This window comes from Poeciliopsis prolifica, unplaced genomic scaffold (assembly GCF_027474105.1).
Source record: "Poeciliopsis prolifica strain line A6 unplaced genomic scaffold, Auburn_PproV2 SCAFFOLD025, whole genome shotgun sequence".
In the NCBI taxonomy this organism is placed as follows: Eukaryota; Metazoa; Chordata; class Actinopteri; order Cyprinodontiformes; family Poeciliidae; genus Poeciliopsis; species Poeciliopsis prolifica.
In genome coordinates, this window is record NW_026562400.1 from 5,968,136 (window position 1) to 5,991,251 (window position 23,116).

Consider the following 23,116-nt stretch of genomic DNA (forward strand, 5'->3'; position numbering starts at 1 on the left):
AAAAACATTCCAAGGTTTTGGATGCCAGTGTAGGACATTGTTCACACAAGCGAACCCCAAACCCACATCCTCAATGAAGTCATCTCCCTATGGACAAAGACTGGAGCCTACATACATGTGGCCAAACATTAGCTTATCAGTTTAAGGTGTCTGAGGTCACTTGTCAGTGAAGATAGACTGGGGAACAAAACATCCTTATTGCACAAAATGTCTTTTTACAGTTTTAAGAGCCCTAAAACACCAAATGTTCTGATTATATTCTACACAGAGTTATTAATGACAAATATATAAAACCTATAAACGTCTGTATTGTTGTACAATGTATGCATTTACCAGTGATGTTGAAACAGAAAGACCTACTGCACACAGGAAATAACATGCATATGACTACACATTGGTTTCAACTGTAACACAAAGTTCATGTGGCTGTTTCTAAGGAGATGTCAACATTAGAAAACAGATGAGGACACACACGTGGAATGCCATGACTGTTCACCGTTTCAGTTCTTCCATCCAACATCACTCACAGAAAACAACCAATCAACATCTGCATGCAGAGAAAACAGTAAGAGATGCTCCTGTTTATTTTCCAATTTTATTTTTATATCCTGTTCAATACAAATAAAGAGTGTTTGTCCTGAAAGTGTTAATAACTTAACTAGTTTCCGTAAAACAGTAAAATATGTCTGAAAAAGTTAAAAAATAAGTTTGACTGTTTCCCTACACATTAATGCTCCTCTAGGCTGCATTTTCTTCAAAATAAATTCCATACACCAAAGCCCTGAGAGAATGTATAAAACATAAAAGAACATTAGATTCTACAGACAAGCACAAAGACACATTATCAGTGTATTTACAAGATAAATTCACAGTAACTGAAATCTGTTTACATCAGCAGCTTGTAACTCCTGGTCACACAGGCCCAGCCTGTCAGGAAAACTGTCCTTTGATGCTTAACATCAGCAGCAATTAAAGCAAAGTGTCCTCACTGTCCTTGATGCTCATGTTCAGAGGAGTCTTCCTTCGACACTTGATGGCCTTCCAGAGTCGACACAACATTGCACCCCTGAAACAGCAACGTAGGACAAATTAGAACAGATCCAGACAAACTAAATATTCACTTATGGTATGACACTATGGCTGAGCAGGGCAGCACAGCCTAGAGAGGGTACCAGCACAAAAGAACAAAACAAAACAACAACAAAAAACAAATTTTTTAAAATTACATTTTGTGGACATAATGCAATTGCTGTTAAATAATGCAACTATACCAGCATCATGGATGATGACACTGGCTTAAATACCAGGTCATCCTTATTTTCAATGGGCTTTTTCTTAGTTAAATAAAGGTCAATAAATAAAGTTTAATGTTTTAAGGAGACTAAATTGCATTTGATCATCTCTGGCTCTAGGTTTTACTTATTTTGACCGGCCAGACTGTCTCAATCTACACTGAACAAGGATTATTTTCAAAACACATCTTTAGTTTTCTGTCCCTGAAAACACAAAGAAGAAAAACTTGTTAGCATTAAGAACACCTTACACTGAGGCAAGCATGAGAATAGTAAAGCATGCATTGGTCAAATTTTGAAAAATTATCATAATGAACCTGTCTAACAAAAAACATGTTTACAATTTTCTAAAAAAATATATTGAAATCCTAATTTAAGCAAATAACCAATATGCCTGTCCATTTGTTTCTACCAATTTTTCCAATGATTATGAGTTCAGTAGGTTTTAGTTCCTAATGATATGGAGAAGTCAGACAAAAAAAAAAAAAAATCCAGAACATGCTTAGTCGTGCGTGTGTGGTTGTGTGTTTGTTTGTGGGCACCAGAAGTATGCGCTCGCCCAGGGCATCTATTATACAAAAACTGTTATTGTGAATAATGCATGATGTGTGCCTGTTTCTGCCTGGACAGATTGTGTGAGGATGATGTGCAGAGACCGTTTACCTTAATCCACAGTACACCAAGTCATCTCTGGAGGCCATGTGAAGGAGACAGTCCAAGGTGAACTCATGAGCAAGCAGCTAAAACACGAGAGCAGATAGATGAGATTAACGGAGAGCAGATGAGTAATCCTGACATGCCTTAGGACTACACCCCAAAAGTAAAACCCTGACTTGATTTACTTTATTGATGGTGTCTTGATCCACAGGGACAGATTGGAGCCAGCAAACCAAACTTTTAGTCTCTGCATTAGAGCGTTCAGTTGAATTCAAATCGCTTCCTGTATGGTAGAGATTGCACCACGGTTAGATTATCAATACAACTGTCACAGACTAGATTCATGGAGTATTAAGGTGTAATCTTCCACCTAAATATAACATTTTAGCCTCTGCAACGAGACTGTATAATCATTTGTCAAACTTCCAAAACACGTTTGGGCATATAAGCTGCTGATCTGCGGCCCACGCCTCAGAGGGAAACCAGTCCAGGCAGCCACATGCCTGAAACAAAGGCGTGGTAGAGACTGCAGCAGTGAAGCAACACTCATGATGACCAAAGGGGCTTGCCCTCTGATGTCATTGAAAAGACAGTATTCACAAAATAAATAAATAAATTTTAAAAAAGGCTGTAAACATTTGACATCCAGTACAGAGTATCGAGTTTTACTCTTTTCTTTTTTCAAAAAAAAGTCCCAACTGGCCCTTTTGCCTTTTTTTCCTTTCTGAACCTAATGAGTAAATACATTTTGAAGGGCCTCACTGAATGTGTGTTTACAGAGGCTTCATAATCCATTTTATTTATTGTTTGTTTGCTTACTTTTTTTGATATTTAAAATGTTTTCCAGATCCTGTGATAAATATTCTTTAGAAATGAGTTAATAGACTTGCATTATTATGTTTTTTAATGCCATTAGTCAACAGTGGTCTCAATATTGCTTTCTGTAATAATTTCTGGACAAAATGTGTTATCATGACATGCTTACTATCAGTTAACTTTTGTTTGTGTGTGACAGAGAAACTCAAATGGGTAAGGCAGTTACCCACTTAAAAAACTAGTCCAAAGCTCCTCCAGGGGTTGATATTTTAAAGCTAATTCGATTTCAACTTGCAAAACAGCTTTATAATAAATTCATCTTCTACTTACAAGGGTTACATTACAAGTATCAATTTGAATGCATTGGTCTCTGTAGTTATAGCAAGTTTTACCTTCGATGATGAACGCTTTCCTCAGCTCATCTATCTGCTCCTGTTTCTTCAGGACCGAGCCCCTCAGCAGCTCCTGGTACTCTCTCTCCTTCTCACTCAGCTCATTCAGCAGTCTGACACATGACACAAAAAGCCATCAGCACTAAAAACATGCAACGTTTTTTCATGTTCCCCTCTGCCAAATTGGAAAACCTGGAAGGGTTTTTCACTGTTGCTCTACTGTATTACAATTCTCTCTTATTATATTTGTTTCGATAATAAAAGTGGAGAGAGCTTAAGGATACCTCCTGGTCTCTACTTTCATGTCTTTCAGTTTCTCGCTGAGTGTACAGTTCCTGTCGAATGAGATCTCATCTGGGGGGCCGAGCCTGGCTGCTGTTACATTCTCATTCCCGGTTTCTGCCTGCTGATTGTCTATTGGCGCCATCGGCTGGTAAGGGCCAAGAACTACAGGAGTGTCTGGGTCAACAGACTGCTCCTCGGGGATGCTGTCCTCTGTCTCAAACGACAACTGCAGATGGAGTTTCAGCTCTAAGAGGCGAGGAGATCAAAAGTGAACGCACATGAAAGGAAATACATCAGGTGAAAGCATTAAATGCTCCTTAATGTGCATCACTGCGTGCAGAGGATGTTTGTGACACATAAACTGATACCCAGTAAACCAATAGGACATGATCTGAGCATCATAGCACTGCTAAATTTGTCTAGTAGAAAGCATAATCACAGCAATCCTAATTTAAAAAAATAAAATAAAATCTCTTCCATAACATTTCACAACCAGCAGACTGATTAAGATCCCTAAGCTCTTTCTGTAGGATATTTGGTGAGACTTCCTTAATATCTTCCTCCATGTGTAGCTAAAAGAAGGGGTTACTTGAATTATGTTGGAAGTCCACCAGTTATCAAATCTCTTCATTTCTATTATTTCTGCTACAAACACATAAAAATGTATTTTGGACAGTACCCGAAACTCACAAAACAGACAGTGATGGAAGTCAACTCAGATTCCATGTCTTTTCTTCTGTCTTTTGCATTTTAGAGCATAAAATCATCTTCATTCACATCACATTTGCACCCAAGGGAAAAACAGAGCTACAGCTTTTTGATTATAATTTCCTAGATTGAGGTAAAAAAAAAATGCTCCTGTTACATTTATTTTATATACAGATCTGAATAATTTAAATAACTATAGCATTATTTTTTAACATTAACTTTTTAACCCAGCTGAATAAATGTACAGCGGTAAAATTTTTCTACATGTTGCCGGTTAGGTGTCTTTGGCTATGAGGCAGGAGAATTCATTTTACAAATGGAAAGGGGTGAGTTCGATATTTACTCCCTCCCATCACATAATGATGAGCTAATTACCCCGAGGTGGCCAACTGACCTGCATATTGATGTACAGGAGTGTGAACAGTGAGTGGAGATGGAAAAATGAGACTTGTAGTCTCGAAGCGTTTTGAGTGTTCAGCATGACAAGAGTTCAAGTCATTTTAAAGATGAAGAACATCATCACCAGAGCTGCGAATAAATGTGTATGCAGTAGCAGTTGTATAAACACAGATAAGGAAATTAAGTGTGAAATAGTCCTCTACCTGGGAGCAGGACAGTGATGGCATCCTGCACAGCTTGTCTCAGCAGATTGTCCAGAGCAAACATCCAGTGGGGTTTCACCTGTTGTTGCTTCAACACTTTTTTCACCTACACCCACAGCAAATGGTGAAGTATGAGTTTGTGAAGTTACCTTTTATGTTGCATATACAAGCAGAAAAAGTGACTTACTGCATCCTGAAAGTTAAAGAGCACCGTCTGCAGGCTGTTCAGAGGTATTGCTGCTGCTAACAGAGTTGAGCGAAGTTCCAGAAGGCCGGTGGCGAGCTGCTTTCTGTCTGGGGAGCGGATGTTTTCACGGAGGCAGGCGATAAGTGTGATAATGTGGTCTTCACTAAGTGATGATCCCTCATCCAACTTTTAAAGGAGAAGGGAAACATTGGAGCAAAAGGGGAAAGTATTTATACTCTTTAGTCCCAATAATTCTAAAATATGAACAAATAAGAAAACTCAACTGCCTTACTAAGATTTTTCTGACACTAGCTAATTTGCAATGTTTTGCTGAAGCAGAAGCTCACAGAAAGAAATGTAACTGATTTAATTTACCAAAAGAAGGGCATAAAAACCACAACATTGTGTATATACCATGGCACTTGATAAATCAGTTATTAACAAGTGAAGAAAACCACAATGACATTACAAAACCTGGACAATGGAAAATAGAGAGGCTGACCACATCACAATTATAACAAACATTGCATAGGATAAACATCACAATAAAAGTCAATGTGCATACATTTAATAACAACTTCATCTGTAAACATTTTAATCTTCTGTCTGAATTTTGCTCCACACACCTGCAGTATTGACTCTTGTAAATAGGTGACAACACAACTGATGTAGTCGGTGAGGACTCTGTGGAGTGTCGCTCTCCTCTCACTGTCCTTTCGCAGCATAAAGAGGCCGACGTTCTCTTCCACTGAGGCTGGACTGGTCATGTCTGACGAAGAGTCATACGGTGTTCTGTATAGCAGAACAAGGACATGAGTCAGCTAGATAAAACTACATCACTGGAAGATCATAAAAAAATCACAGGATGTGGAAATAAAGTCGATGTTGACATTTGGAGAAATGAAAAAAAAAAGTGGGGTTTGTAGTTATTTCCAAAGTTATACACAGTTGTGACACAGTTGTAGGATTTAAGAAAAAAGATTTCTGTTTTTTTTTTTCTGTTAAAAAGAAAGTAGCTTGGCCTGAACTTAAAATTAAAACCTCATAGTGGCTCGATACTGATGGAGCCACTCTGAGGTTACTACTTGGTTTTATCAGCTCAGCAAAATTTCACTCACGACAGGAAGCCGCTGGTGCAGGGCGGACTCTCTGAGATTTCTGTCACTCTGAGGGGGGACCAGTACTTCCTCATGTCCAGGGAAGACGCCAGGTCAACCGAGCCAACCGAGTCCGAATCAGTGTCCTCCACCAGGATGGAGACTGGCATTGATAAACTGCGATAATAATCAGCTGCAAAACCGAGAAAGGTTACATTTAAGGGAATTAACTGTTTTTCATACCTAAATAAGACAAATGTGTGAGGTTCAGATAAAGCCTTAATAGAATTACTTGAATCTTTCACGTCTGAGTCCTTTGGGGGTTTAATTCTCTTCCTAGAGGACGACTTGAGGAAACAGTCATTCAGCAGCTCTGTGGCCGTGGCTCTGTTATCCGGGTCTGGCACGAAGCAGCTCATGATGAAGTCCTTGGCCTCACTTGACATGTTCTCTGGAACCGCCGGGTGGATTTTAAACATGCCCACCTTAATGGGATAGTCACAGAGTTAATCATTTTTATAAAACATTAAAATTGGATAGATGATATAAATTCAGAAGATGTAAAATTATTTATTTTAGAGATCTATTTTGATTTAAATTCAAGATTAACATGTTAAAATGCAACATATTGATACGATCCCTCAAATCAGATTCTGATCTGATTTCTGTAAAAAACAAAATGCAAGCACATGTGACAGAAGATCCTTGAAAGATATTTTTCTTTGATATTTAGTCTGAAATATGATGACAATCCAACCCTCAGGCAAATAGATAGTACCAAAATATTCTATAAGTTAGATATTATTGTTCAATATGCAGTTCACTATGTGAAGCAAACTATATTGGTTAATTACTCACGGTCATTTCTGTTCATTGGGATGTTTTTCTGCCTATGGCTGATAAAACCGTGACATCGAGGATGAGAATACTGCTTCAAAATAATTAATTTTTTTTTTAAAAATGGAGAATAAAAGAAAAGTAAAGAAAAGTATTCATCGGTTATCCCAATTGAAACGTTTTTTTAAACCTTTGACGTCACTTGGACTTAGTGTGCGTCTGCTGGCATAATATAAATTTAGACATTTCTAACCTAAAGGAAATTGTCTAAAAAGCTAAAAGCTAAAAAGTGAAAAATTAAAACATCAATACATAAAAACAAGTGGTATATAAAGATGAAACAAATAAACAAACAAAAAACTGAAATGCTGCACCATAATTGGAAGTCACAAAAAACAGCATACCTGCTAAGAGCTAAGACTGGCTGGTGTAGTTTTCATTTAAAAACCCTGATGACTAGAGGGCGCTGAAAACTAGCTGTAGTCTTACTAAAGGAAAAGTTCCACCTGAAAGTTACAGGGTAAGTGAGTTGTAGCAGGAAGTGTGTTTTGAAAACATAAGTGGAAAAGCACCTTCCCTGGGACAAGTGAAACAGCATCACATTGTTGAGCATACAGTAAGGAGAGTGAGACAGCAGCTAATTTATCCAATTCACAAATGAATGAATATGAAAATATTCAATATTGTGTATAATGTCTGCACCGCTATCACCGCTAAACGGCAACGAAAACATGTGTTTGTTATTTACCTTAAACATGGCTGCCTGAGGACTTCCCAGCTCATGAAAAGGAGGTTTGCCTGTTGCCATTTCTATGATAGTACACCCTAGGGACCAAATATCAGCAGGCTTCCCATAACCTCGAGGCCCTTGGTCTATAATCTCTGGAGCCATGTACTGAAGTGTTCCTTTAAAATAACAAAAAACAAAAACAAGAGGCCAGTGATTAAACCTCTCTACTTTAACTAGTTCCTAGAAAACCTACAAATCCCATGATTCTTGCCTGTAAAAGTTTCAGTGCAGGGGTTGATCCCTGCTAATCGCTTGGAGGTCCCAAAATCAGAGATCTTCAACACGCCGCTGTAGGTGTTGATGAGCACGTTGTCGCCCTGCAGCACAGGGGAAATAACTTATCAGGAAAAGCAAATTTGAAATAATCCAGTGGTCTTAGATTAAACTGCCAGTGTTTTACAACCCAGAGGAAATAGTTACATTTTGCACCAGTTTTACCAGTCTGGCTAGGTGGGATTTTGTAATGATCAATTAAACAAAGAAAGTGTACAATACTTGGCTGCTTTTTTTTTTTTGTAACCATTAGCAGCTGGAGTCACAAATATAAAAAATTAAATTTATTATTTTATTTTAAAGTCAAAGGAAACAACTTTTCACCTTAATGTCTCTGTGGACAATCTCGTTGTCATGAAGGTACTTGAGTCCCTCCAAGATCTGTTTGGTGTAGAAAATGATCGTAGCTTCATTGTCCTTCAGAGGACCCCACTTGGAGCGCAAGAGAGAAGATAAACTTCCTGAAAAAGTGCAAAACATAAAAACCTTCATTATTTGCTTTAGAGGATAAATCTTCCATTGAAAACTCACAAATTTAAACATTTGAACTGTTTGTGTGTCCAATCAGACAGGTCTGATGTTTACTTTCAGTCTTTAGTTATGTCATTGTTTGAAAATGTTGTCCTCTTGAAGGATATTTTTAGAACAACTAATAGCTTTAAAACAGGTTTTCTCTGAACGTTGATTCATCACGTGCATTTCTTCTTTTGAACACATTATATCCTTGACAGGCACCAATCCATCAAAACACAACACGTCAAAGAAAGAAAAGAGCTAGAGTTGGAACAAGCACTTTGCTCTGCTTGTTCTTGAAATTTCTAAGCAGCAAGTTTCTGCTCCTCCAGAGTAAATGGTTTCCCACAATGACTAAATATTACTGTCTGGCACAGAGTGCTCCATACTCTTCTTATTCTAATAGCATAATCTCAAGCTGAAACAATTTCGAAACCCAACTGAGGGGTGGGGTACACGCTGAACAAGTCGTCACATCATTACAAAGCAACACAGGACTAGGACCTATTAATCCAGCAATTATGTTTTTAAAACTGTGGGAGAAAACTTTTCCAGAGAGAATGCACCCATGCATGGAGAGAACATGCAAACTCCATGCAGAAATCCTGTTGCTTTAAAACAACAGTGTCAACCACTATTCCACCATGCAGCCCGCAGGGTGTCTAATATCAGTGTCAATTGTGTGAGTTGAGTGTTGAACACTATAAATGAGGCTTCACAAATTTGCTCATATCATATATAGCAATAAATAAATATCCTGAAGCAGGTGGAACTTTAAGTAACAAGGACCCATATTTGTTTTAACATATTGCACAATGAGAAGGATGAAGGTACAAAAAACATCTCCAGCTCAAAGTTGCAAACTGCAGCAAAATGTCTATAAAAAACATTTATTATTATCCACATTCCAACCAGTGTTGTTTGGGACACATTCCAGGAAGCCAACACAAACATGTAGAGTTTGTTAACTCAGCTAGACCTTTAGCTGGCAGGTTTGTTTTGTTCAGATAAGACTAAAGTTGAATGTTTCCACAACAAACACCACAGGTAGGTTTGGCATCAAACCAAGGATGAAAGTGTGAGAAAGTCTCTCATACTCAGTGTTGGCTTTGGTGGAGGATCTGCGATGCTGTGGGTTTGTTTCTCTTCCAGTAACATTGGAATCTAGTATTTAATATCAAATACAAGGTCTTTCAGAGGGATAATGATCTAAAAAATTACCATATGAAAAAAAAGGGTAAACCAGATACTAAAATCTACCTTTTTCATGACCATCCCTGTCCCTACAACTAAATCCTACAAGCTTTCTGTAGTATTTAGGTTTTCTGTAGGGTGAGCGGAAGGAAAGAGAGCAAAAAAGATGATCAATGGCTGGAGACATTGGGATTGGTCAAAGATTCCTCCCTCTGTTTGGTTCATTTTGTCAAATATAATAATACAAAAAAAAAAAAAGACTGTTCCGAGACATAGATTGTAGTGACAGCATTGACAGCAGGGGTACCAATTAAGGATTTATTCGGCTTATTTATTAACATATCCAGGTTTATTTTCAAGGATGCCCTCAATAAATTACACTGACACAACATCAGATTAATTTATTATTATAAGAGTTTATACAAATTTTAACCAGACCTGATAAGTGTAGAGGCTGCTTTGTGAGTATCATAAGTTTTTTCTGTGAATTTGTACCTCCTGGGACTTCTTCCATGAAGATTTTGATGAAACCGTCCTGACTGATGGAGCCGAGATACTGGACAATATTCCTGTGTTTGAGCCTTTTATGTAGAGCTATTTCCTCATGGAGCGGCTGTGAGTACCTGAGTGACACAAATGCATCAACACATGTTACATATTGGTTTTAGTCACGGAGTCGGGAAGCATATTCATTTAGAGGGATTAGGTGCACAAAATTTCTATCAAACTTTGTCCTAAAAGGTTTTTGATTCACTTCAACTTATTTGTCTCATATTTGCATCAGAATAAACATTATAATGTCTTACACATTTGAAAATATTGTCACTTTGTGTCAGCAAAACAAGCTGACGGAAAAAAATGCTAAATGTATCAAGTGAATAAAGAAGAAAATAGATCTCCTACGTGCTGTCCTTTTCAGGAATCTCTTTAATGGCAATGCGGACTTGGTTGCTGAGGTCTCTACCGGCGTACACCACACCATACGTCCCCTTCCCAAGAACCACTCTGTTGCCATTGTCATCGGTCTCATAGATAAACTGAAACATACAGAACCGAAAAGAAGCAGGACTGTGAGGAATTTCACAGGTATGGAATGAAAAAGAGAGTTTTTAACTAGAATCTTTGTTTTAACTGTAGCACACAAGCACAACATGTTTGGGAAAAGTCACACTGTAAGTTTTTTTTGGGAAACTGCTGCTGTTTTTCTTGTTTCACTGCCAGGAAAGGCCTAAAATAGAGAGAACATTGCGTCAGAGGAAAGAAGTGCAGACGGTGACTAACCTCAAGTATCCCCTGTGTTAGAAGTTGGGGGTCCTGGGTGGGGTTTTCAGCCTGGTGAAGCAAAGAGTTCACCAACTCGCAGAAACTAGTGTGAGAACATTAAACAGATAAAGACATCTTAATAAAATAGCTCTTATTTTTTTTTATATTTCAGTTTCTTTGAGTGAATAAACACTTTCACTTTTAAAGACTCTTTTAAACACCGTGCTAATTTTTTCTTCCACTTTGTAGACATGTAATACTTTGCATCGGTTTATCATATATAAATCCAATAAAATACATTACAGTTTGTTAGCTGGACAACAACTAGTGAGAAAGGCCAAGGAGTCCAAGTGCATTACTAAAAAAACTATGGAGATGAATAAACAAATGGAAATAAATATCCATAAAGCACCTTCAAATATTTGTTCTTGTTGAGGTTTTAGATTTTATTTGAGAGATCTGTCAAAACAGCTTGAAATCAACATTATGCTAGCATTTCCTCACGCTGTATTATAAAAGCAGCAATATTCTATTGGACATGCTAATGTTGAAGATCCTGTCTTTTTTAACAAGCTTCAACTTCTAGCCGAGAGCAGTTGACTTCCTGCTGTCTACTTTACACTTCTAGGAAGGAGTGCTTACTAATATAAAGGGAAGTTTCAGGCTTTGGCTTCTATTTAATCATTGTTACAATAATATGCATACAAAACAAGTTTTTAAATAAAAAACACCAAATCACCATTTTGCAATTTAGTAGCATTTTTATAAATAAAAAAAAAAGTTAATCCATATAAAACTAAATCCCAAAGCATTTAAGACCTTCCTCATCCAAAAATAACAATAGAAAAAGAATCAGTTTCAATCAAAGTTTTCTGGAAGCAGTTCAACTCAAAGCCTTCTCAAGTAACATGAGCATTAGCAAACACGTCTTTGTATTAAGGCCTCTTGAGAAGACACAAATATTTTTATCTCTAACTAAAACAAAATGTGTGCTCCTACATTCATCGGGAGCTTACGCATCTGAAGCAGGACTGAAAGGATCAGTGTTTTTAAGGAGGCACAAAGGAAACATGAGTCACCCAAACTGATTTCATCAGAATCGCCTCCTCAGGCCACTGCCTGAACTCAGCGACACAAGACATCTCCTTACAACGTTTTGTGTCGGTGACTCTGTTCATTTGCGCAGCCTGTTAAGTCAGTTTGGCAGTAAGCAAGTCATTGTTTAGCTCAAATAAAACAAACTACTCACCCTTTGCAGTGGATCTCTGATGGAAAACAAAGTTGGAAGTCATCAGAGTTGTAGTGCACATACAGGAAGCAGCTACGCTCATCAATCTTTGATGCACTTTAGGGAAAATAGATACAAACATATGTTCTTTACTTGTAAAATTCAAATAAATAAAAAAAGATTCTTTGCATAGGTTATGACACACTAATATAATCTGCATTTGGGATACTATCTAATCCCTGTTTGGACAATGGGTAAAGTTAATATTTTGTTGTTTCAAGCAAAAGGAGAAGGCTGGGTATTGTCATGTTCAACTCCAGTTGAAATCACTCCACATCACACTGAAACCTAATGAAATCATTACCAGCTCGGCGGCTCACTGCTGTGTTAGCTCAAAATGGCCTAAATTAGCGCATAGGATAACGCTGGAGAGCACTGTGACACCGATCAGTAGCCACAGGGGAAAATCAACAAATAAATAAGAAAGCCTGAAACCATGTTGATGGAACAGAAATATGACGGCGAGTCAAAGTTTCCCCAGACAACCTCCATGTTATGGGTTCCCCTGACAACAACACATCCAACTAAGAGGCACAGCGCTCCTCCTTACCTCACTCCTCGGATTTTAGTTGCTGGAAAAGTCCACTGGTGTAAGCCTTTCTGCAGGATCAATTATAAAAAGGGAAAATATTGGGAGAAAAAAATAAGCTGGTTGGCTGATGCAACATGTTGCAAATCAGTTTTGAATTGCATGAAGGCAAAAATGGAAGAAAAAGAGATCTGTGTGGAATATGTGGCATGAGAAAAGTCATATTTTCTCTCATCTATTTGCTCTATAGGCACACACCCATACACTGCACTAATGTCAACATTCACACCAACATTAATCAGCTAAATAACTTTAGTAATAAAAGCAGCACTGCATAACCTATATAGTATTCTGACGTATGAACAAACAAAAGGACATATGGAGAAGCTCCAACCTTCAAAGGTGTGACGTGTTTCAGTTGAACAGTGCGACTCTCGTCCTCTTTGCTCACACTCACAATAGATGGCTGGAAGACTTTACTAGGCTCCAGAATGAGCACCTGGAGCACAAATTCAAATTCAGTCAAGGACTGAGAACTTTGCTACTTAACTACACTTTTGTAAACAAAGTTTTTAAATCATGTAGATTTCAATGAGACAATCATTCAAATCATTCAACATCTTGTTCTCTCTAGAGGTTTTTTGCTTTTCCTTTACTTTCACCAAGTGAGGTCATTGAAACTTTAGATGGGCTAATAATAAATAATTCAACTTCTTAATATTTTTTGCCCTTTTCTTATAAGATTCCAGTTTAAAATTGATAAGGGTTTTGGTTTTCCACCTAAAACTATAGCATGATTCAATCTCCTGCCAGGCTAAACTCTTCAAATTCAGTTTTGACAACAAAACCTTCCTACTTTCATACCTTTTACTTATCAATCAATCACACATATGTGCTTTAAGAAATTTGAATTTCATGCTTCAGACATAAAGGGATTTTTTTTTATTGAGGTGGATGAGATTTTCATTAGCTAATATGCTAACAGTATAAGTTTTTACTGACAGTAGCACAAAAAACACTTACAAGTAGCTTACACACTTTTCTCTTCGAAAAGATATTTAACCCTATAGAATTTCATTTTTACTGCATTTCTCTTGTGTTCACTGCTGATTATTTAGGTGTAGTGTAGAGGTGTTTGTATTCTCTTACTGGGCAATGATTTGTTGAGACGGTGGGTTTACAGCATTGCAGGAGTAGCTCCATCCAGAAGTCCACCGTATCCTGTTTGGGAGACCGCACCTCAGGAGGCTTGGCAAACTGGCGGTACAGGATGTATGTCTCCATAATGGATGCCAAATACCTAAAGGAAACGCATAACAATGATTAGTCCACATGGAGTTACAATTGAAATATTCGCTGCTTTAGAAACAAACAAAACAAAAATAAAAAATAAACAGAACGAGTTCAAGAATTTCTGCTTAATTCCCACCAAACAGGAGCCTTGAGTCTGTAGAGCTTCTCAGAAGCTTCGATGACTTTCCTGAACTCTTTAGCGAGGATGTTTGCTCCGAGGTAGAATCCTACATCCCAGTATTCTGTCATCTTCTCCAAACTGCCCTTTCTGCCGAGCAGCGTGCTTATGGTAACACCTAAATGTTTTTATGTAGAAACTTTAGGTCATTTATCGTACTATATTTTTATTTAAAAAAAAAACTTCAGAAATTCCTTAAAACAATCTTAAGAATGAGTAGATTTGCACCTATTTTGCGCAGCTCAATGGAGGTCTCAAATTCATGTCCAGCTGCCATCAGAAGGACCACATTGTTGAGCCCCGAGTGGAAGGTTGGCTCTGCTTCGAAAGCTTTCCCATACCTAGGGATGAATGAAATATTTTTATGAACTCAAACTGGGAGTACATGTTTTACTGGAAAACACTAAATAATTCAAACATTGAACTACTTCTAATATGGATTTCTTACACATGATTCTCAAAATATTACAAATTTGATACACACTGAGTGAAACTTCAAGGGTTTTATTTTTGTTTTGATTCTGATGGATTCATCAAAATCCATGGATGAAAACCCCAAACTTGTTTTGTTTGAATTGTAAAATATTACAGAAAAATATTTTTTTTCTAGCATTTTTAGAGAAACCCCATCATACCAATAAATATGACACTCAATACATAATTGCTGTATCTAAGTGGTGCAGTATGAAGAGTAACACCCTAGTTATCAAAACGTGTTTGTGCTTTTGTTTTTGGTTTGTTTTTTTTCTACAAGTTTTCCTTCCACTCATCTCTGTAAATAGAACCTTCTTGACTGTCAGTCATTATCCAGTATTACCAGTGACCTTTTGTGACCTACTCTTCTTTGTTTTTTTTAGGTGGCTAAAAACAATCTTCTCAACAACTGTCAAATCAGCAGTTCTCTTTGTTATTTAGCTGGCCTTAGCATTACTTTTTTTTCTTAAAATATAAAATTTTAGTTTGAATATAATAATCTCATTATCTTAATAACTGAATTTTGGGTTTTTGTTAACTGTGAGCTACTTTTAGCAAAATCTATATAAATAAACACTTGAAATACATTACTTTCTCTTGTAGTGATTCTTTATATTAACCGAGTTCAATTTTGTATTCTTATTTTAATATTCTGAGAAGCACCAGTATATAGCCAGATCCAAAGTCACACAAACTGGATGTACCAATAACAGGCCTGGTCTCTGCTAGATGCGTCAGTGAAGTCCGAGCTCATGAACATGTCTTTGTAGATCCGGCCACACAGGCAGTAGATGTCTGATGCCACTTTGTCCCCCGACTCCACAATGGGCAAGATTAATTTCAGAGCCTTTGCTCGATCACCAGGATGATTCCTCCTAACAACGGGATAAAGGGATTATATTTGCAGCCTGGCAGCTTTGACTTAGTCAAAGCTGAATGCAAACAAAACAAACAAAAGCCATGTGCAAAGAATACAGCCAAACACATAGCTGAAACCAGAGAGGTGGTGATTACAAATCTTTAATTATGTAGAGTACACAAACAGGTGGGTACCTGTTCAGAGCAAAGATGTAATGAAACTTGATATTCTGATGCCTTGCTGCCTGACACATGGGCAAGTTGTTCAGAGTCTCCACCAGTTTGATCATGGCATCATAATCCTAAAGAAAAGTAACAAAGTAGGAACAAAAATTAAGGAGAAAATGTGTCTTTTTGTCTCAATTGCAAAATTGAGACAAAATTTGGGCACTACGTGCTAAGAACCTGTAAACTGTTTCATAACAAGCCTTTCTTTTCTAATTTAAGAAAAATGGTTTTATGATCAGTTAAATCTCAATATTTAGGTCACCATGTCTTTCCACAAGACATGGTGACCTTCCTCTGTTATTATTACAAAATGGTTTTATCAAATAAAATGGTTGAACAAAATAAAACCATTTTAATTTGTTCAGATACTAAAACTAGACAAAGCACAAAGTGATCACCTGGACATCTCTGTAGGACAACAAGAAGTTCATGACTATATCCGGCGTGAGCAGATCTACACTATCCAGGCGACTCTGGATGCGATTCAGCTCCTCGCTGAGAGCTGTTCCACTGAATCGCTCCCGTGCCAAGCGGATCTCTTGCCTCAGTGACTCCCTGAAGTACTCACTGTTGGCAAAGACACAAAGGAAAGCAGGTACCATTCCACTGTTTCACGACCTTCAATAAACAAAAACAGGTGGAATTTAAAGTTTGGAAAATTGTTTTTTACAGGGAGTTCATGCACTGTACACCCAAATTGTATTCTACATATACTTACTAATTACTAATCTTTTTATTACTTTGCAAAAAAGGCGGGATCATTACTAAACAAAATGTGAACTGTAAACTATGCAAAACAAGTATTTTCTGTAGTATTTGCACTTAGCTGAGACTTCTCTCACTTGCATGTTTTTACTAATTTTGGGAGGGATTTATCAGTAATGCACATTTGAATCATTTGCCAACACAAAGAAGAAGAGGATCAACGAGCCTAATTCATGTTTCATCTGACAGTTGGTTGCATGGGTTCCCTGCTGATCACTTTAATGTGATGAAGTGGGGAAATCAGGTCAGTATATTGATGTGACAGTTTAGCGACATATGGTAAGGTGCAAATTCAGTTGTCATACAGAATAATGATTACTGATAAACACAAGTAAGAATTACTGATAAACATATGTAAAAAACACTGATAATCACTGACGTATATGGTTAATGGTTGAGCTAATTACTCATAAACAGTTTTGAAACCTTTAGTTCTTTAGTAATTCATTATCTTGGACGTAATACCTTATGTAAACAGAGATTGATTTGTTTGGTTTTTAATTTAGCCAAACCAAGACATCCAAGTGCAGTCACTCAACCATACGTGGCTTTAGTAATGATTAATGATTTGGGTTGACAGTGCATGCCAGAACATGATGAAACAAGGAATTGGAGAACTGTGGCGTTTAAATGACCTGGACTGAATGTGCACGTTGTTCAAAAGGTGCACGAGCCTCTCCACCAGCGGGGTGAGAAGGGGCTCCAGCTGCAAACTGGGCTGCATCAGCTCCTTGATGCAGGTCATCATGGCGGCATCACAGGCGAACACTTTGCCCTGAGGTGACACCACGTACGGGATGAAGGTGTAACTCCCACACTGTTCCTAAACAAACAGAACAGGCATCAGTAAGCACTGTGAGGAGCACTTGTGGCACACACACCTATCAGACATGTTCTAGAAAAAAAATTGTTCAGTTGTTTCATAATACATAATGGGCATAATTGGATTTTGGACCCTCCACAAATCATGGCCCAGTAAATAATCATTAGGGTTTTCGCAAAGCACACTGCATGTACTGTCCTGCGCTTACATTCATTAAGATCCAATCGTCATGAACTCTACAATGTTTCCTTGACGTGTCTTGTCTGACAGCCAGCCAGCAGTTTTGTAATGCAGCACGGCTGCATGCTCTAGTTAAAGTTTTATCCGGATCTCAAACCATTACATACATGCACGTGTTACCTTCAGAGCCTGCAGATCACTGTCCTGCTTGTAACCATACAGGATAATGTTATTGGTCATGCTGAAGCTCTCTCTCACTCCCAGGTGGTAGAAAAGAGAAGGCTGGCAGAAAGAGTCGCTCATCTCCACGACTGCAACATCTGCAGAGAGATCAACAGGCAGGGTGAGTTTAACTGATAATATTCCCCTCAGACTGCGTGCCTGCACTTGCCTGCATTGTAGAAACTATCCAGGATATCTGTGGTTCCCACTGAAATTTTACCAAATGAAATTGTTCTGAAAGAGGCGTGCGCGTCTGCGCAGGCTTCCTTCAAACACTTCAGCGACAAGTTCTCCTCTGTCTGCGGCCCAGACGCGTCCTCGCTGACGATATAAGCCACGGACACCGCTCTGCTGCGACTCCGCGGGGATACGAGCTGCTTGCCCGACCCGCCGCTGCTGGCTGTCATCTCCAGCACCGAAGAGTCCTGCCACAAACTTCCAGCGGACACCCACACGGGATCCTTCCTCCTCCCGTCACGCAGGCTCATCCGCCTGCGCTCCGTCGTGTACATTTTCCAGTCGAATGTGCCTGAAAGTCAGTGCATGCTCTGGTTTTGGGAGTTTTGTGGAGGAAAAGTGAAGACACCGTTGCTTGTTCCTGTAAATTCCCAGGTGTGCCGCAGCCGCCTTCGCTCGTCCCACATCCCGTCAAGCACTCCTGGTGCTTCCCACCACAGGATCCGCCCTTCTGGCCCGGCCTCCTCCCCTCCTCCTGAGACCGAAACTGAACCCGCCACTCATGAGCAAAGACTTGCGTGGACTTACTAGTCAAAACTGTCGTACGCTGAAGTTAAGAAAACTACATAGGCACAAACAATCCCGGGGCCACACGTGGAAAGAGCGAGCAAAGTACGAAGGTTTGAAGAATTTGTGGCCCCTTTTGCGACGCCTAGTGTCTATGCGACGAAACTACCGTGATGTGAACAACAATTACAAACTTCTGTGGCACATCATGAACAAGTGATATTTCCACATTATATTAGTGGGCATTAAAATATGTTCAAAATTGGACAGAAATACAATGATGTCCTTTAAGTCTATTATTTTTGTTGTTAATCAGTAAAAATGTGATTTATTTATATTTTTTGATTTGGCAGAAGATATTTTTTATCTAGTCAGTCTACAACTTATGTTGTTGCATTATTTCAAAAGCATTGGTCGGAACTGATAAAAATACCCACAAATTTGTGTTGACAGCTTTCTTAATTTATGAATATGTTAGGCATAATGGATTCTTAATTTATGAATATGTTAGGCATAAGGAGCGAATCCATACGAGTTTTCAAACTAAAGGGCATTTTAAAACATTTACTCTGTTACCCTTAAGCAGTAAGGGTAAGAGTCACTTATGCACTAATTCGGTCGCATATCCTTTCAGAAGGCCCATGTTTTCCTAAGCTCTAATTTCCTGGGAAATATCTTGGATGTTGCTTCAATATTTTATCATAATGTTCTTTTCTCATGATGCCATCTGTGTTCCAGTATTACTCAATTTTACTCAGTTGATGTAATTTGATCAGAAGCATACAAATCCATGACATCATCAATTGGCTTTTCCTTAATTGCTAAAAGGAAATGAAAGCTCAGAATATGTACAATTATACTTGTTTAATGTATGACAGAAATGTAGGGAATACATGAAATAATCACCACAAAACAATTATTTAATCTAAATTTTTGGCTTTTATTTACAGTACAAAAATTAACACTTACTATAAATGCATCTGAACTGAAAAAAAAGAAATGGCAAGTCTTTGAATACACATTGCAGCAGTGCAAAAATGCACAAGTCAAATATTTTCCTTGTGCTTGCTCTACAAAAATGTCAAAAGAAAAATAAATCTAATCTGTAGTTCAATGTTTATTCTGTCAATAAGAAATCTTTATTTAAGGGTCCAGGGATCACACCGCAGTAATGTTATGTACCCTGACACATTACATGAGATCAGAAAGATCAATCATGCATCACACAAACCTGAGAAAAGGAGGTCTACTTTGAGACAACTGTGGCAGATCCAAGCAAGACTTCAATACTTACAGCAAATATACAACAATTCCACTCACTTTTGGGACATTAATTTCTGATTTTACCAGGTCGCAAGTCCGTTTTCAGCAGACAGCTCTGCGTTTTTTAACAATTTTAGTGATCTTGCCTGAATAGATGCGGACAATCGAGTATGTGGGAATAATTTACTCATCAAGTCCCTCGTCCTCTTCCTCTTCCTGCTTCACATCCACCTCGCTCGTGTCTGAGAACTCGTGCAGCAACACATACTCGCGGCTGCTGAAGCCAAACTTGAGAACATCTTTTTCTTTGAGCTCATAGTAACGCTGGGACTCGATCCGCTGATTGTTCAGGTAGGTGCCGTTCCCAGAACCAAGGTCAATAATGTAAGGCCTGACCCTGCGGCCAGTGGTGCCGTCGGCTCGAGTATACTCTACCAATCTGCAAAACATAGAACAGAGTAACATTTACATTCATCATTAACGTTAAACAGACCACAGCAGAGGAAGAAAAAATATGACAAAAAAATCTTAAGAAAACAAGAAATAACAGTTGCGTTTCCCACCTGTACTGGAATACCGCATGTTGCTTGGAGCAGGATGGGTGGTCAATGGGGATATCAGCGATTCTTCTCTGGCGCCCCAATAGATAGGCACTCTGTCTGTGGATGTACATGACAGGAAGGGGGTCATCATTCTTAAAGGGGTACAATCTCCATCTGCGCTTTGGGATGCGAGCCTCGGGCGGCTCGTTGTACTTGATCACCACGCCCCGGAATGTGTTGGTGTCTTCCGTGAGCGCGCCTGACAGTTCAAAGTTGGGTTTCTCTTTCTCAGCCGGAGGCGGCCTTGAGTCGTCACTCCCTCCGTCAGAGGGTCCGAAATTTTGCTCCTCGCCTTCTTCTTCACGCCGTTGACGGTTTTCCCTGCGTCGGTCATCATGCTGCCGACGTTCCTCTTGCTGAGAAGCCAGAGCGGTTCGTTCGCGATTCCTGTCTCTGTTGCGTTCTCTGTCCCGCGGCCTGTCTGATTCCCACCTGCTCCGTCTGTCCTCTGATTGCTCATTCCTTCTTCTCCGCTCATCGCCACTCCCCCTTTGTTCTTCCTTTTCCTGTGGGATTTTAAAAGAAAGCATTTACGAAGCAAATATGATTGTGTTGCGATATATTATCATCACCATATTTAAGAACTGAAATGTGGTCATAATGTGTTATGGGACATAACACAGTTTACCATTTTTTCATTAAAATACACACATGTCATGTAATTTCATTACATAGATATAACTAATGTGATAAAATTACATGAGTTATAGTAGAAAGACAGTTTTGCAACAGTAATTATTTAAACAACTTGTGACACCTTTACTCAATTTGTGACTCAATAACTACAGCTGACATTCAGGCAATGGAAAGAAAAGGCATTTTCCATATTTTAATGTGCTTGTCATTTGCATTTACCATTCATATATGTTGTGGCAATGCCTTGTGAAGGTATTCATATGTCAAACACATTTTCATATTATGTCTCATTGCAACAACAAAATTCAAAAGGTTATTAACGTTTTTAAAAAGCATCAGAGACCCTCATAGAACAGCTGGTTCATATTGACATGTTACAGAGGTGGACTCCATTTACTAATCCCACAAATTGCACTGATTAGAATGAATTTTATTGGAAGGTTTCATTTTAAATGGGGGTGAATACTTATATGTGCCACGTCTTTCAGCTTTTTACTTGCAAAACATTTAAATACCTTAAATCCTTTTTTTCTCTCTTCATTAATGCATCACTTTTGCATTCCAGTGGAATGCGTTGAAGTTTGTATTTGTTCTGTGGCAAAATATGGAAGAGGTCAAAGGATGTGAACACTTATGTGTACAACCCATCATAGTAATCATGAGGTTTGATTATTAGAGACCAACTGGTTTATAAGTTTTCAAGCCTAGCTCTACCCCCGATTTAGTGTTGATCTGATGATTCAAACCGAATTACCCGCTTCACTTTGGCATCGCTGCCACGATGAGGACTGCGACTTCTTCTGTTTCTGGGAGATCTGTTGCTTGTTCCAACAGGAGAGGTTTCTCTTCTATCTGGTGAGCGCTGCCTTGCCTTGGCCGGCGATCTGTATGAAATGTAGAACAGACACTTGAGCAATACTACAGAGATTTTAAACAATTTAATGTCTTTTTATCAAACATGTGACACATAATTCACTCAGAAATCACAATTTGTTCAATCATGAACCTATGACTCATGGCCACGGATATCTCAAGTATCATTCTGTACAATATTAAGAAGGGGAGATAAACTTTTGTGAGCTTGAGCATCAGAACAGTAATTTTAGTCATCTGATTTTAATATCTTAGTTTCAGAGCCAGAAGAACTGAAGTATCTGAGAGTAATTGGTGCTGACACCGGGTTCAACAAACTGCAGCACACACTGTAGCAACAGGTAACGAACAGAACTACTCGTCGTTTCCTACAATTCTGTATACAATTACAAAAAAGCGCAAAGATATGTTCGGTGTTATTGATCTGTGACCAAAGCAGCAGGTTTTGTGAATTATTGATCATTAACTATTGATCCATAGTTTCATGAATGAAACCCTGCTTGAGCAACATCAACATCCATGTCCTGGTAGATCCAGGCCGATCTCCAAGTTAAAATATAGTTTATATAAGACAAGGGACCATCGCACCTCCGATCTACCGTACACAACCAGATATGACAACTTTATTACATTCACCTGCTCGCTCTTCTTCTCGGTGGAGTTGATGTCCCGGCGGATCTGGACCTGGAACGCCGTGATCTCTGTGGCCTACTGGGGCTCAGTTTCTCCTGTTTTATCTTTACTTCGGTCTCCCTCGTCGGAGACTCCCTTCTTCGGTGTCGTTTCTCTTTGGTCATTTTTTAGAGAAAATAAATGTACCAATCCGATTCTAACGCGACTAAATGTACATCTTTTCTCAGAAGCAAATAAACAAACAAAAAAACACAGCTTCAAACCCCTACTAAAGTTCTGCTCTTGTGTCGTGATCAGCCTTTCCGGTTCCTGTGGTTCACAAAGAATCTATCTCGGTGGTGTGCTAACAGCGTCTTTCCTTTTAAGTTCCGGTGTAAACGCAAAAGTGTCGGGATCGTACGTCGGCTTCTCCGCCATCTTGTGAGTGGCATTTTTTTATGACATAGAAGTGAAACAGTTATGTAAGTTCGTCAGCGATATGACGCTGATCGTAACATATCATTACGTAGCTGTTCTGTTTCATATACTTTGTCCCAACAAAGTAGATGAATAAATTATAACCTAAAGCTAAAGTACGCCCAAAAGGGAACATTATAGAAAATTATATTATTAGTACGTGAA

The 23,116-nt window shown here is 38.6% G+C and overlaps 2 protein-coding genes across 2 annotated transcripts; both read right to left on the reverse strand.

Moving 5' to 3' along the window:
* Positions 1 to 576: 576 nt before the first annotated feature.
* si:ch211-1i11.3 (mitogen-activated protein kinase kinase kinase 5) lies at positions 577 to 18,467 on the reverse strand. The gene is made up of 28 exons (XM_055047289.1): positions 17,914 to 18,467; positions 17,703 to 17,842; positions 17,155 to 17,342; positions 16,153 to 16,321; positions 15,722 to 15,828; positions 15,373 to 15,543; positions 14,423 to 14,535; positions 14,153 to 14,312; positions 13,873 to 14,023; positions 13,118 to 13,222; positions 12,745 to 12,794; positions 12,156 to 12,251; positions 10,925 to 11,009; positions 10,547 to 10,680; positions 10,139 to 10,266; positions 8,261 to 8,397; positions 7,875 to 7,980; positions 7,622 to 7,779; positions 6,329 to 6,521; positions 6,058 to 6,229; positions 5,566 to 5,731; positions 4,940 to 5,125; positions 4,753 to 4,858; positions 3,442 to 3,688; positions 3,158 to 3,270; positions 2,135 to 2,232; positions 1,956 to 2,032; positions 577 to 1,066 (listed from the first exon to the last, which is right to left on the reverse strand). Exons 1-28 carry the CDS (start codon positions 18,254 to 18,256, stop codon positions 970 to 972), a joined length of 3,996 nt encoding a protein of 1,331 aa, XP_054903264.1. The 5' UTR covers positions 18,257 to 18,467; the 3' UTR covers positions 577 to 969.
* An 879-nt stretch (positions 18,468 to 19,346) lies between these two features.
* Positions 19,347 to 22,926, reverse strand: snip1 (Smad nuclear interacting protein). Its single transcript, XM_055047415.1, has 4 exons — positions 22,499 to 22,926; positions 21,744 to 21,873; positions 20,315 to 20,859; positions 19,347 to 20,190 (listed from the first exon to the last, which is right to left on the reverse strand). The coding sequence occupies exons 1-4, from the start codon at positions 22,657 to 22,659 to the stop codon at positions 19,935 to 19,937; spliced, it is 1,092 nt and encodes a 363-aa protein (XP_054903390.1). The 5' UTR covers positions 22,660 to 22,926; the 3' UTR covers positions 19,347 to 19,934.
* Positions 22,927 to 23,116: the final 190 nt, after the last annotated feature.